The following is a 16,342-nucleotide window of genomic DNA, read 5'->3' as shown; positions in this document are numbered from 1 at the left end:
CAAATAGAACCTTGTGGTTGCCTGTGTATTTTTAGTTCCCCCTGCATGCAGTTTTGTTTAACAAGGGTCACAGTAAAGGATCATTTATAAAAATAATGTATTATTTCCTGTTTCTGCCAGCTGATTTGATCAGTCTGAAATTCCTTATGTAGGGTTGCATAACTAGTATGGAATCTGTGTGGTACTTTTTTTAGTTTTTCAGTAACTGCATTAGCCACTTACACTCTCTAAATCTTTAAGGACTTTTTAGTAAACACGAGGAAGCCCCCTTATTTCTAACTGAATAAACTTTAAACTGAAATTAACAGTGAGTTACCATGCAGGGCTCAATGATCAGACCTCTTGGAAAACAGTTTTCCTTTCATTGGTTTCTGGTTAGCTATAGTTTTTAACTATAGATTTACCATCTGCCTCCACATCCCACAAAAAAAATTATTTTTAACTTTGCTGTTTAAAATGTTTCTAGTGTGCTTTGGCATATTAGCATTCACAGAGTTCCATAGAACCTAATTTAATTTTACTTTCCTAGAGCCCTAGCTAGGTCTCAGTATTTTCTCTTATTTACGGTGATCCTATAAATGCAAAGACTGAGGGAGTTGGGAATAGATACGCCAACTTGATATCATCTCCTGAGATGAGTAGTTGGCTTGGCTGTTTATTAGTATTTTGTTTAAGTTGTCTGAGGAGGAAGAACAAATTTGAGCATTGAGTAATTGAATTCTGGTTAGCAGATTTCATTAAATAATGAGGATAGTATTCCAGGGCTCACTTCAGACATGTGGTTGAGAAACCTAAAATTAAGCAAAAATATCTCTGTGCTCTTATGTTTAGAATGTCTTGTTTGAAGATCGTTACCTCCTTTTTATTCACAAGCGGATTTCAAAGGAGAAATGGAATTTATTCCTCCTTTGTTATTAACTACATACAAACCTACTTCGTGTTTCATTATGACCTGATATATTCCATTGAAGGATGTGTCTCAATTTGTGTGACAACTTGCAATCATGAGCGCTCAGTTTTGCAGTTTATGTTTTCCAGCTTTCCCAATTTCATTTGCCAAGTGACTCTTTTATCCCCATAGATGCCTTTATCATAAATTTATTTTTTTAAGATTTATTTATTTTTTATTACAAAGTCAGATATACAGAGAGGAGGAGAGACAGAGAGGAAGATCTTCCGTCCGATGATTCACTCCCCAAGTGAGCGCAATGGCCAGTTCTGTACCAATCCGGAGCCAGGAGCCAGGAGCTTCTTCCAGGTCTCCCACACGGGTGCAGGGATGACCCATGGCCTTTGGCTGTCCTCGACTGCTTTCCCAGGCCAGAAGCAGGGAGCTGGATGGGAAGTAGAGCTACCAGGATTAGAGCCCGTGCCCATATGGGATCCCAGTGCATTCAAGGTGAGGACTTTAGCCACTAAGCCATGCCGCCAGGTCCTTTGTCATAAATTTGATTTCTAGATCCACTTAGATCTGTTTTCAGTCTCTCTTTTTCTGTGTCCCATTTAGTTGTGTGATCTGTTTCATACCAAAGAGTTTTAACTATTTTTACTTCCTGATATGCATAATACTCATTAGAACCCTGCGATTTATCCCTTAATCCCTGGGTTATTAGTACATCTTATTTTCTAGTTGAACATTAACATCTGTCAAATTCCAAAATAAGTATAAACTTTTAGTATTTTAATGAGGATGGAATCGATACATCAATTTAATAGGGGTGTTTATATTTCTTTTGCATTAGAAAAGTGGCCAGCATTGTGGCATAGCAGGTTATATTCACAACGACTTCCCGTATTAGCTCTGGTTTATGTCCTAACTGTTCCATGTCCAATCCAGCTCGCTGTAAGTAGCCAGGGAAAGCAGTTTAGGATGATCCAGGAGTGTGGGCCCCTGCACTTATTTGGGAAACCTTAATGGAGTGCTTGGTTCCTGGCTTCTGCCAAGGCATTAGCAGCCATCTGGGGAGTGAACCAGCAGATGAGAGATCTCAGTTGGTCTCTCCCTCTCTCTAACTCTGCCTTTCAAATAATTGCAGTCTCTCCCTTACAAGTAATTAACATTAACTTAAAAAAAAAGAAAACAGTAGAAGAACAAAGAAATACCCTACCAAGTCTTAGGGTTCTTTTTACATAAATGTGATATATTTCATTTGCATTTAGCTATTATTTTTGCACATTTTAAAAATATTTTAAATATAGGCTGTAAATAACATTTTTGTCTTTCTGATATTCATAATTCTCATTTTCTTCCTGTGTAAAATCATTGATGTAATGCTTTCATGGCAGTATTAACAATACAACAACTAGGACAATCCCTTATAAATGGAAGTTAAATATGTTATTCTTATTTTCAAAATCCTTCAAAGACTCCCCAGCTCATTCAGTAAAGTCCAAAATCTAGTAGGTGCCCATCATCTCCCCTGCTGTTTCCTCTGTGATTGCAACATGAATTTGAGAATAGAATTAAAAGATGAGTTTGTTTTAATGTAAAAATAATTACAGATCCACTCATGGTTTTTTCATATTATGCATTTTCCATAAATTCCTTGAAGACTCCCTCCAATGTGTTTTATCAGTTATTATTTATTGCTTAAGTTGTAAATAGTGTTGAATAATTATTGCATGCAACTTTTGATGACTTAGTGTATTTTTTATGATTTATTTATTTTACTTGAAAGTCAGAATTAGGGAAAGAGGGAGAAACAGGGAAAGAATCTTACATCTCCAAATGACTGCCAAGGCCAGAGATGAGCCGGTCTGAAGCCGGAGAGCCCACACGGGTATAGGAACCCAAGGCCCCAGACCATCTCCACAGCTTTTCCAGGCCATAAGTAGATGGCCTATATTAGAAGTGAGGCAACCAGGACACAAACTGGCACCCATATTACATGCCAGCAGCCATGGTTAGAGGATTAAGATGATATACCACCATGCTGGCCATGACTTAATGTATGTTTTACTTATAACATTTTATGTTTATTATTAATAATGTTCTATTCATTAACAAATGCATCAGCTTTTATTTTATACAGCTTGTTGTTTTGAAATATACATATACATATACACATATACATATACATATACATGTCATAGAATGGCCAAACTGAGCTAATTGGCATGTGCATTACCTTATGAGTTACATTTTATGTGATAAGAATATTGAAATCTACTATTAGTAATTTTTTAGAATACATTGTGCTCAATGACAGTTACCATATTATATAGTGAATCTCTTTAATTTTATCGTCCTGACTAAAATTGTATGTTCTTGGACCATTATGTCCTCATCCCCACTTGAAGCCCCAGTCTCTAGTATTCATTCTACTTATTCTGTTCAACAAAAAGTTGATTCCACACACAAGTGAAATCGTGTTATTTACCCTCGCTTATTTCACGTAGCATGAAGTATTCCAGCTTCTTCCATGTTGCTGTAACTGTCAGAATGTCCTTCTTGTTAAATACTGGATAGTGCTCCATTTATGTGTGCATGTTCACATTCACACACACCACATTTGCCCATTCACCTGTTGCTGGACACCACAGTTGTTTCCAATTTTGGGATATTATGAATAGAGCTATAGTGAATATGACAGTGCAGATATCTCTTCAGCATGCTCTTATCATTTCCTTTGTGCTGGGATTGCTGGATCATATGGTAGTTCTGGTTTTTATTTTTTTGTGGAACCTCCACACTGTTTTTTGTAACAGCTGTCATAGCTGTTCCAGGGTGCATTCCCAGCAACAGCATACGAGGCCTCCCTTTTCTCCCTTTCTTGCTAGCTCCTACCTTGCCTCTGTTTTTACCAGTATGTGGGCGGCGATGTTACATTGTGAGTTTCATTTGCATTCCTCTGGTGACTAGTGATACAGGATTTTTTTCATACGTATTTATTGGCCACTAATTTGTCTTCGTTTAAGATATCTCTAGTTAGGTCCTTTGCCCAATTTTTAATCATTGTGTTATTTTGCTCTTGATATAGGGTTGCTTTAATTTTTTTACATATTTAGGGTATTAGTCCCTTATCAGATATATTGATTGAAAATATCTTCCCCAATTCTGTCTCTGTCGATTTCCCTTTTCCATGTGGAACCTTTTTATATAATCCCATTTGTCTACTTTTACATCTGTTCCCCATACCTTTGAAATCATATCCCAAAGAAAGGATTTCCCTAACTAGTGTCCTAGAATTTTTTTCTCCTGTGTTTTCTTCTGGTGATTTCACAGTTTTAGGTGGTACATTCAAATCTTCAATCCATTTGAGTTGATTTTTATGTGTAGTGTGGGAAAGGGGTTACATTTCATTCTTTGGCATGTATATCCATTTGTGCCAACCTCTTTCATGAAAGAGATTTTTTTTCTTCATTGTCTGTTCTTGGCACCTTTATTGAGCATCATTTAGCCATAAGTGGTGTCACTTCTGGAATGTCTGCTCTATATAGATCTGGGAAACCGTTTTGATGCAAGTATCATGCTGTTTGAATTGCTGTAGCTTCATATTATGCTTTGAGGTTAGGTAATATAATGTCCCCAGCTTTGTTCTTTTAACTGAAGATTCCTTTGACTATCCAAGATCTTCTGTAATTTTTACATGTTGGGTTTTTTCTTTTTCTATGAAAACAGATCATTGGAACTTTGATAGGGATTGCCTTGAATCTATGGATTACTTTAGGCATTATGGACATTCTAATAATATTCTTCCAATTCTTGAACACGGAATATCTTTCTATTTACTTATGTCTTTATTTTCTTTCAGCAGTATTTTATAATTTGTGTGAAGGTTTTTCACTTTCTTAAATTATTGCTTATTATTTTATCTTAGTAGCTATTATAAATGGGATTGAATTCTTGATTTCTTTTTCATAGAGTTTGTGTATGCAAACATTACTGATCACTTCTTACTTCTAATTATCATGCTGTCTTCATATGGAACAACTTCTCATCCAAACGGATGACTTTTCTTTTTCTTGCCTAATTGCTCTGGCTGGAACTTGCAGTAAGTACTGTGTTAACTACAAGTGGTGAGAGAACAGGTTTATTACGTTTATAATCGCAGAAAAAGCTTTCAGTCTTTCAGTATTGAATATAGTGTTGGCTGTAGATTAGTCAATTACAGCTTTTATTGCTTTGGGTGCAATTGGTTATGGGGTTTTTCCCATGAAAGCATGCTGGACTCTGCCAGATGCTTTTTAAATTTTATTTTTACTGGACAGTCAGGTATAGAGAGAGGAAGATCCTCTGTCCGTTGATTCACTCCCCAAGCAGCCGCATCGGTCAGAACTGTGCCAATCCAAAGTCAGGAGCCCGGAGCCTCTTCTGGGTCTCCCACACAAGCACAGGATCCCTAGGCTTGCCATCCTTGATTGCTTTTCCTAAGCCATAAGCAGGGAACTGAATGGGAAGCAGGGCCACTGGGAAAAGAACTGGTGCCCATATGGGATCTCGGTGCATGCAAGGCAAGGACTGCAGCTGCCATGCTACCACACCTAGCCCCTGCCTAATGCTTTTTATGCATCCATAAAGTGAGCATATGGGTTTTGCCCTTTGTTTTGATAATGTGTTGCATCATATTTATAGATTAGCATTATTTTATTAGTTTATACCTTTCCTATCATAAAGATGGTAAGAAAGAAGACAAATGGGAAGGGGGAATCTGAAAAAAATGTTAGTGCTGAATAAGATTTTACATATTCATTTTAAATTTAGATCCAAAATGCTAACAGTTAGTTTATATGAAAACATAATTAAATTATTGAATTATGTTTTAAAAAATGATTATTAGGCCCGGCACAATGGCTCAATGGCTAAATCCTCACCTTGCAAGCACAAGGATCACATATGGATACCAGTTTGTGTCCCAGCTGCTCCACTTCCTAACAGTTCTGTGCCTGTGGCCTGGGAAAGCAGTAGAAGATGGCCCAAAGCCTTGGAACCTTACACCCACGTGGGAGACCTGAAAGAAACTCCTGGCTCCTGGCTTCGAATCAGCTCAGCTTTGACTGTTGCAGCCTCTTGGGGAGTGAACCAGCAGACAGAAGATCTTTCTCTCTGTCTCTCTTGCCATATATCTGTCTTTCCAATTAAAATAAATAAATCTTTTTAAAAAATAGATTATCAGATTTAAATAGAGGAGAAAAGGGGGCCCGGTGGCGTGGCTTAGTGGCTAACGTCCTCGCCTTAAATGCGCCAGGATCCCATATGTACACCCAAGGCCTTGAGATCCTGCAGCTGTGTGGGAAGAAGTTCCTGGCTCCTGGCTCCAGATCAACAGCACTGGCCATTGTGCTCACTTGGGGAGTGAATCATTGGACAGAAAATCCTCCTCTCTATCTCTCCTTCTCTGTGTATTGACTTAGTAATAAAAATGAATGAATCTTTAGAAATAAGTGAATAAATAGAGGAGAAAGGCGCAACTGTATCATCTATGTATAAAATGGTAGAAAGATAGAAAATAAAAACGTGGGAAAGATTATTATACCTTTCAAAATCTAATCAAAAGAAGACTACAAGTTACATTAGACAAGAAGCCAGAAAGAAAGAACCCTTTTTAGAGATGAGGACAGTTACTTATTAATTATAGAATTATTAATTATAAAAAGTTTACTGTACCAAGTATGAATACTTGTATCAGAAACCAGAGAGATAGCATCACTCCTAGTTGTGTAGATTCAAGTAAAACATCAGGATACTGTAAATAACTTAATGCCAATAAATTTGGAGATTTAAATGAAATGGATGGATTTCTTTGAAAAAATAATATGAAAACAGATTCAAGAAGAATTCAAAAGCTTTACTGCTTTGAATCAATCAGTAGAAAAATTCTTCCTAAAAATTAAAATCCAAATTCAGATGACTGTATTGATAAGGTCTCTGAAATAGTCTGGGAATAAATTACTCTATTATTACAAAGTCTTCCAAAGAATGAGAAAGAGGGACATGATGTCCAATGTAGGTTTTCAAACTGTCAAAACAATTTATGTCCAAACTTAAACATAAGCCAAGGAGGTTACATGCTATACTCACTCATCATTGTATAAAAATCGTATTAGAAACCAAATAGAATAGAATACTAAAAGCACATATGTAAAAGTGGTTTATCTTGAGATTGGAAGGGTAGGGACACATTAAAAAGTCAGTGTGTCAGTTGTACTTTCTATCTACTTTCAAGTCCCTATTCATGGGCCAACTTGGTGACTTGGGCCAATAGTCGTATGTGTGGACTGCTGCCTAGGAGGTGAAAAATGAACCTGCACCGCCAAGCGTCTCTACAGGCCCTCCCACATCAGCACACCCTCCTCTTGGACCACCACTTGCTCCGCCTCCAGGACCTTCTGGACCCCTACTGACCTTCCTGTTAATTCACCTCCAGGACTCCTCCACTACTTGAGACCACCTGGAATGCCAAGGTGGCCTTTACCCAGATGTTTACCCCCAGGTCCACCTCCAAGGTCTTCCTCCTGTCCCTCCACCTCAGGGAACTCCAAATAAAGGCTAAACATCTCCCTACAAAAAAAAAAAAACACCTCAATATGGTATTGTTCACTATATTAATATATAAAATTAGTAAAATTCATGATCATCTACATTTGTAAAAAAGCATCTCTTTATGATTTCTTTAAGAAATGTAGACTTTTATTTAAAAGGCAAATTTTTTGCTTTTTAAAATCTTTACTTTTTATTATTGTTACTATTTTATTATTATTTATGATACAGTTCCATAGGCCCTGGGATTTCCCTTACCCACACTCCAGTCCCCTCCTCTCTCCCCTCACTGAGTCCTCCTATATCATTACTCTAGTTCTCCATACACAATCATATGTCCATCAGTGCAGACGTGGACAATGGCAGAGAGTCCAGCATCCTACTGTCAAGATACAGTAAACAGTTTCATTGGGAATCCATCTCTCTCTGGAAGTAGAGATGCAATACTGCATTGTATCCTCACATCTGGATATGACCGTGTCTGTTACACAGTTACTATACATCCCCTTAAGTAAAAAACCATAATACAAAATCAATTATAGGAAGAAAAAAGAAATTAGCAATGCCATGAAGTTAAGTAGTATGCTGCAGAATGACTAATGTGTCTCTGAAGAAATGAATGATTTTTTTTTAGTTTTATCTCTTCACAACTCTTTCTCATTAAATTCTTCAGTTACTCATAGATCATACAGTAGCATCATTTTCTTCAAAAAGGTTCTTGATTTTCTTTTTCTAAAAGGCAGATTTTAAAGAAAAAGAAGGAGAGAAAAGGCCTTGCATCGCTGGTCTTGCATCGCTTCCCAAATGGCCGCTACAACCAGAGCTAAGCTAATCCAAAGCTAGCAGCTCCTTTCCAGGTCTCATGTGGGTCCAGGATCCCAAAGACTTGACCATTCTCTGCAGCTTTCCCCCAGACCCTCAACATGGAGCTGGATGGGAAGTGGAGCAGCCAAGGATGCGAACCAGCACCCATGTGGATGGTGGCATTACAGATCAGAGCATTAGCCTGCCCAACCCCATCCCTTTATGATTGAAAGGAACAGTTAATAAATGAGGTTTAAAAAACCTGATAAAGTGTATCTAGGGTAAGTCTTATGTACTTGCTTTATTATGCTAGCTAATTCAAGTGATTATATAGAGATTTTTCCTCTGAGATCAAGAATGATTTATATTTAGTATTTTAAAGTTCTCATTTGCTCTCTAAGAAAATAAAAAGAAATAAAATATTTCAAAGGAAAACACCATGCTATTATTTGTAGATGATGTTGAGTGTGTACTTAGAAAATCCAAAGGAATCTGCAGACAGCTATTACAACTAGTAACAGATTTTTAGTACATTTGCTAAGTACAAACTCAACCTGAAAATAGCACTTACGTTGTATAGATCAGCAGCTGCCATTTAGGAAGTGAATTTTTTAAATGCATTTTGTAATAAAAAATAATAAGAAAAACTTGATGATCTGACAAGTTATACATCATGACTACAAGGAAAATACATAAAATGTCTGTAGAGACATTAAGGAAGATTTACAATAAAGAACTATCGCATATCCACAGATTGTAAAGATTTTTGCTAACTACAATACAATTTTAGTCAGAATCGTAAAATATGGAACTTGAATAGCCAATTCCAAACTTTTTATAAAATGTGTCTAAAGTATATACAAGACATTCTTGAAGAACAAGATGAAGTCTACCAAGAACCCAGAAACATAATGAGACTCAGACAGTAAGCAGTGTGTGCTCCTGGCACAAAGTTAGCAGTGTAGGCCAGTGGGGAGAGGAGTCCTGACACACATCCACTAGTATACACAGGATTTACAGCAGCAGTCACTGCAGAAAAGCATGCAGTTAATAGAGCTGGGACAATTGGGTTTCCATATGGATAAAAATTAAATTGGACCCATACTTCACACCATACGTGGAAATCAGTTTTAGCTAAATGTGAAAGCCAAAAGCATCAGGCTTTTCTAGCTGTTATTGCAGAATATCAGCTGCCAAGGAGACTGCAGTGACTATTACCTGCAGCCTGCCTGGCTTCATTTTCCGCAGCTCCAGGTGGGACTAACCAACCAGAACCCAGCTAAAGCTGAGAAGTCAACTTTGTCATTGTCTTTGCTGCCCCCTCAGCAGCTGCCAAGAAACCTGCTCTTCATCCCAGAGGGACAGCACTTCCTGTGCAATGAGGAAGGTACTTCTTCCCTAGCGCTTTATTGGGCAGGCCTCAGCAGGGCAGAAAGAAACCCTTCTTCTCCTCTTAGTACCAGACATTGCTTTGTATAAATCCACCCGTTTGAATTCTAGCATAACAAATAAGGCTCGTGATGTTGGAAGAATACCAAGAATAAAAGACTAATTATATTGGAATTTCCTAAGAGATAGGGGAAGAATTCTGATTTTGAAGGTATAAATCAATGTTTGTCACAGCACTCCAAGTGCTGAAATATTTTATCATTTCTACCTCTCACTCAAGCATCCTGCTGGGTATCCAAGTGAAATATCATATTCTTAAGTCAGACTGTTAACATTAAACATGCATGAAGTATTTTGTCTTTTATCTCCGGATACCTAAGGTGACTGCTTTCCAAAACAGAAGAGGGAGTATTTGATGAATTCTGTGATAGTTTCAGAGTTTCTCTTGATTCACTTCTTCACTATTTGATATTGTCAGACTTCTTATTCTTTTGCCAGTCCAAAGGGTATATACCTTATCTGTAAGAGTGACACCAGTCACATTGGCTTTGACCCATGGATGGCAATCCTGGAGAGTGTCTTTGAACAAAACTCAAACATGAGCAGGTGGCATATACCCTGTATTTGGAAGTCAAGTTCAGGGAGGTTTGTGTTTCACAGCTTTTGGGGCACTGAAAGTCATTAAGTGAATTGTCCCAGACTTCCTGCAGTTTAAGATAAGCTGTAATTCCATGCTTGTGCTATACGGCTTGCTTGCCCAGTGTTCTCAGTAGTTACTGCTGAATCAGCAATCTTTTTCCTTTGTTAAGCTAGAAAAGTGTATCGGAAAAGTGCTGGGACTCCACTGCTGATCCCATTCTTGGTCTGTGCATGACAGATTTCACGCCAAAATGATTTCCAGAAGGGCCGATTCCTGGCTTTTCTTGTGCAGTCAGACTTCATGTAGGTCTTCTAGCTTATGCTATGTCTAGAACAGACACATTTCACCAACAAAAATCAGCAGAAGCTGTGTCTCATGGGTTTTGATGTTTTTGTTTTTGTTACTTTCATCTCTTCAAAACAGTTTCTTCTTTTTAAATGATTCAGTGACTCATAGATCATACAGTAGCACCATTTTCTTCAAGAAGGTTCTTGATTTTCTTTTTTATTTCTTCAGCGACACATTAATCATTCAGTAGCATGTTATTTAACTTCATGGTTTTCTTCCTGCAATATATGTTAATAACCAGTCCAAACATTTCCAAATAACACTATCATTATGATAATACAATCATCTTAAATACTCCTGCCTGTTCTTTACACTGTTCTCATAATTTCACTTCAGTATATCATATACATAAGATGTGTATGTGTGTACATAAGAAAAACATTGTTGTTATTGTTTTGAATGTAATTTACCTGTTAGATCATTTATGAATATAAAAATAATATTTTAATTTAGTCATTCTTCAATGATCTTTTCTTCATGAAAATATGAGTTTATGACCTATATCCAGATATCTACCAATGGAGAAATGGATAAATAAAATATAGTCTACTGTCCATTACAATGCTGTTAGGATTTTTCAAATAGAAATTTTGTCAATTTCAGCATTCATAGAACTAGAGAACTGTATGCTCGGTGAAGTAAATCGAGCACAAAAAGGCCAATGCCGTAAGTTCTCTCTTATGTGTGTGATCTAAAACAAGTACCAGAGTAAAACAGCCGTACCAAGACTGAGTGAGAGGGATGTGCAGAAAATGGAAAGATGTCAGACAACAGAAAGCCTCAGTTATACTGAGGGAATAAGTATTTCTCCTCCCCTGGATTATATTGCTTTTAATGGAGAACATAGTTAACATTAGGGTGTTGTACATTTAACAGTCCCTGAGGAGTAAATTTCAGATGTTCCCACAAAAAGAAGTTCTTTGAGGTTGATTAGGCTGATCTAATTATTCTGACCTCATTTCTAAGTCATGTCATTTTAGATCCCATAAATATACACAACTATAATGGACAAGCTTAATAATTCAGAATTTTAAAAGCAAAATTCTATAATTTATGACATCAATAAGCTAAAGCAAAAAAATCACATTATCCTATCAGTATATGCAAAAAAAAGCATTTGGCAAAACCCATTCATGATTTTTTAAATAAACTCTTCAGGATTTTAGTACTAGTTGATGTTTAAACCTAGTTTGTTTCTGTCTTTATTCTCATCTATTCTAGTAGACTAGAAATAGAAGAAACATTATCAACTTCATAAGCACCCTTAAAAAAATAAAAAAGAAGGGCCCAGCACGGTGGCTCAGCAGCTTAAGTCCTCACCTTGTACACACCAGGATCCCATATGGGTGCCTGTTCTAATCCCAGGAGCCCCACTTTCCATCCAGCTCCCTGCTTGTGGCCTGAGAAAGCAGTTAAGGGTCCAGCGCCATGGCAGAGTAGGAGGCTAAGCCTGAGCCTTTGGCACAGTGGCCCAATGCCTTGGGTCCCTGTGTCCCCATGTGGGAGACCTGGAAGACGTTCCTGGCTCCTGCTGTTGCAGCCATTTAGGGAGTAAACCAGTGAATGGAGGCACTCTCTGTGTCCTTCTCTCTATAACTCTGCCTTTCAAACAAACAAACAAAAAAAATTATTTTTCTCTTTCTTTCTCTCTTTCTTCCTCCTCTGTGTGTGTCTGTGTATATGTGCTATAACTTTCAAATCAATCAGTAAAATGAAACCCAAGAAAAAGCAGCTACATCAAGGTTGTAGGATACAAGCTTAACATACAAAAGTCAGCAATTTCCTTATTTACCAGTAATAAAGATGTGAAATATGAAGGTCCAAACTTAGTAGTATTTGTGCCTGGCACAGTTGCCTAGTGGCTGAAATCCCCACCTTGCATGTGCCGGGATCCCAAATAGGTGCTGATACGTGTCCCGGTCGCCCCCACTTCCCATCCAGCTCCCTGCTTGTGGCCTGAGAAGGCAGTAAAGGACGGCCCAAAGCCTTGGGACCCTGGACCTGCATGGGAGACCCAAAAGAGGCTCCAGGCTCCTGGCTTCAGATCGGCGCATCTCTGGCTTTGCAGCCACTTGGGCAATGAATCATTGGATGGAAGATCTTCCTTTCTGTCTCTCCTCCTCTGTATATCTGCCTTTCCAATAAAAATAAATAAATAAATCTTTAAAAATAGAGAATAGCAGTATTTATATTAGCACCCACTGTCCAAAATAAAATGCTTAGGTACAGATGTAAAAATATATATAAGAGCACTATACAAGGGAAAACTATAAACTTCCAATGAACAAAATCGAGGAAGAACTAAGTAAGTGCAGAGATAGTCTGTGCTTGGGTTTAGAAAGACAAGGTGTTGCTAAGATCTAAGAGCCAACGCCATACTTGATTTTCTCAGTTGGAGTGCTACCCATTTCCTCGCCTTTTTCTGGACATCTCTGAGGTGCCATGGTATCAGGTGCCTGATGGGAGTAGCTAAAGATCATTGCAAGACCATTTTGGCCAGCACCAGCTCTAAGCAGTTTTGCTAAGTGGGGTGTAGAGGAAGGCAGATGAGGCTGCTATAGATCTCCGCCCCCCTCATTGGCTTCCTGCTTGCCTGCATCAAGGGGGTCTCGTTTCCTGTAGAGATTCTCATGGGCTCCAAGAGGGTAGTAGGTGAAGGTTTTTCCCAGTCTGAGCAGAGTTCTAGCCATATTCTGAAGTCTAGTCATTTTTTTCAGTGTTCTGTAAAGGAATAAATAAGGTAATCTAACTCTGTTTCTTTCTTGCAGGTAATCCGTGCCTTTCTGCTTTTTCCAACAATTGAGCGAATGTCTGAGTCACCCAATGGCAGGATCGCCACTCCACTTTTGTGCTGGTTTCGATATGCTCTCTATGTTATTAGCTACTTATTACTTAAACCATGTCCTGAGACAATCAAGTCCATGGTATGCAGAATGAGCCTTCAAGCAATGAACGTGAAAAATGAATTTGTACAGATGAATATGTTAGAACCATTCTGCATTGGTAAGCACATTTTAAATGATTTTTAAATATATACATTTGTTTTTGTATCAAAATATTTACAGAATAATCTCAAGCAGCAGATAAATATAAAACAGGTAATTATTTGTTTTCATCACTGGAAAAAAATTTTTTTTTTAATTTTTACTTATTTATTTAAGAGGCAGACAGAAAAACAGAATTCACATCTGATAATTCACTCCTCGGAAGGCCTGCAGCAATGAAGGCTGAGCCAGGCTGAAGCCAGGAGCCTGGAATGCAACCCAGGTTTCCCATCTGGGAGACAGGGACCCGATCACTGGACCCACCACCTGCTGCCTCTCAGTGAGCACCGAAGCAGAACGCTGCATCGGAAGCATAGCCAAGACTCAAGCCTAAGCTCTGATGTAGGGCGTGGGCATCGCAGCCTGCAGCTGAACCAGGTTGAATGCCCACACCACCCAAAAAGCAAAGAGTTTAAGATGAGAAAGAATAAAAATTTTAAATAAAGGGGAGGAATTTGTTCTGCATAGATAAGAGAGAGAGAGAAAGCTTATCAAGCTGATATTTTACCTAATGCTTCCAGTTCTCCCTTCTAGCTTCAGGATGGTGAGAAATGCTTCTCCTTTGCATAGGACACAGCATGGATGGGGGCCTCACCAGAATCAAGGTGCCACTTGGTCAGTGTTTTTGCGAAATTCAGCCCAGGGAAACCAGAGCCATTGTGTCTGTGTAGACTGCTTTTATTTTCTTCCTTTAAGTATTGGGAAGGGGTGTTATAAAAGCAAGCATCACTGTGGCGAAATGGCAGTGTATTTTAATACTGGCTGCTTATGCCAGGGAATGTTTTTGCCACTTTACTTCTTGGCTCTACAAGGTGTTTTTAGATATAATATATTTTTATAATACCACTTTATTCTGTATTTATAAATGGCTTTTATAATAAAATAATCCTAGTTTCTTAGCCTAGAAAATTGGAATAAAATAATTCCCCATAAAGGAAAAGATTGTTCTAGGCTTGAATGCAGTTATAGAACTGTCAACCATGTGACAGTCTGTGTCTGTTATTATTGATACAGCAATATTAATTGCAGCCCCAGCTAGTGGCAGTGTTTCAAGTTTCAGATTCTTCAGAAGAAGTAAGATTTAGATATTGTTTCTGGATGTGTATCTCTGTAGGAGAACGGAAATACAAAGAAATGATGTGTGCAGTTACAGTGACAGTGGCTGATCAAATCAGTCTTCCACAATGTTAACTTTCTTCTGCCGTGCTGCTGTGATCCTTTTGCCCTACTTAAGGAGAGATCCAGGATTCAGGAATTAGGTTGTAGTAATTAACTGTAATAAAAATGCTGCATGATCAGGGGTATAGCAAAATCTAGGACTTTGTCATAACCCTGCCTGTTGAGGCTGCACAGCTTTGGGTTTTCTTAGTTTTTTCTCAATATGTAGTCACAAACAGACATCAGAGATAAGGCTCGGTATCTTTTCTGTTTGTGAATATTTTTCTGCATGCTGTCTCCACCTCCCACTGTCTGGTACAGATTTTGCGTAGCAGTAGAAAGGGATGAGATAAGGAGAGGAGAAGCAAGCCTGTGGACAGTCAGACGGCCACAGTGGTGGGAGGGGGAGTTGTTCTGCATCCTTCCTGCACAGTATCAGAAAGGAATGACTCAGGAGGTGAAAGCGACAGAAATCCTGATTCCCATTTCAGTTCTGCCCTGGACTTAGTCCGTGGCCTCGGTGTCATCACTTCCCCTCCTTGATTGCTGGTTGTTGATGAAATCACCAAGTTTTTTTTTCCACTTCTACCTCATCAAATGGATTTTGAAAACAAAACAAAACAAAAGCCAGTCTCCATTTAGGGATTTCTGCTTTTGGGAAGGTGGAGTGAATGTACTTTCCTGATTTCCCCTGCTACATACTGAAAATCCCATACCAAACAGACATAGAAGTTCTGGAGCAAGAGTATAGACCATAGACTGCTTAGCAACCTGGAGATCCAGGGAGCGACTTACAGTAAGTGCCCTCAGTTTCTTGTTGCCACATGTATCCTAGACGTGGCACTGGCAACCCAGAAACACACACGCAAGCCCACTATCTGTAACCAAAGCGCGCACACACACACACACACACACACGCAAGCCCACTATTTGTAACCAAAGCACACACACACACACACACACACACACACACACACACACACACACAAGCCCACTATCTGTAAACAAAGCGCGCACACACACACACACCCACACACACCCACTACCTGTAACCAAAGAGCCAGGAAAAGGGACAGCCTTTGTAGGGGAAGAAAAAAAAACTGTTTTCTATGCATCCTATGCATCCTTCACAGTGTTTATTTGGGGCAGATCCTGTAACAAAATGATTAAAAAGAGAAGAACATGAAACCATGTTCTCTTGTCGCTCACATGTACCTGGGTGATACCCATAGAAGTGAGTAAACCCCAGGATGGCTTCCAGGAAGAGTTGAGGCTTCAACAGTGACTTTATCCAAAACAAGGCAGAAAGAGTTTGGGCAGGCCAGTACTGCAAGGTAGAGAGGAAGAAAAAGGCAAACAGGGCAAGGTGTGTTTAGCAAATTTAAGTTGGTGTCTTCTGCATTACTGGTGTCTATTGATTGTAAAGCAGCCTGTTCCTCCTGGTACAGAAATAAAGGCAATATGGAGATTTCCTTTATA

The 16,342-nt window shown here is 38.6% G+C and overlaps 1 protein-coding gene across 2 annotated transcripts in view; it reads left to right on the top strand.

Annotated features, from left to right (window-relative positions):
* Nucleotides 1–16,342, top strand: part of LDAH (lipid droplet associated hydrolase) — a 104,966-nt gene that overhangs the window by 56,081 nt on the left and 32,543 nt on the right. For both annotated transcript variants that reach the window (XM_040992902.1, XM_040992901.1), the window contains exon 5: nucleotides 13,430–13,664. In XM_040992902.1, the coding sequence (XP_040848836.1) occupies nucleotides 13,430–13,664 (235 nt within the window). The remainder of the gene's footprint in view (nucleotides 1–13,429; nucleotides 13,665–16,342) is intronic.

The sequence above is a fragment of the Ochotona curzoniae genome, unplaced genomic scaffold, assembly GCF_017591425.1.
Source record: "Ochotona curzoniae isolate NIBS_2020 unplaced genomic scaffold, NIBS_Ocur_1.0 contig_883, whole genome shotgun sequence".
NCBI lineage: Eukaryota > Metazoa > Chordata > Mammalia > Lagomorpha > Ochotonidae > Ochotona > Ochotona curzoniae.
Note: the sequence above shows the minus strand (reverse complement) of the source record. Positions and strands in the feature narration are given on the sequence as shown.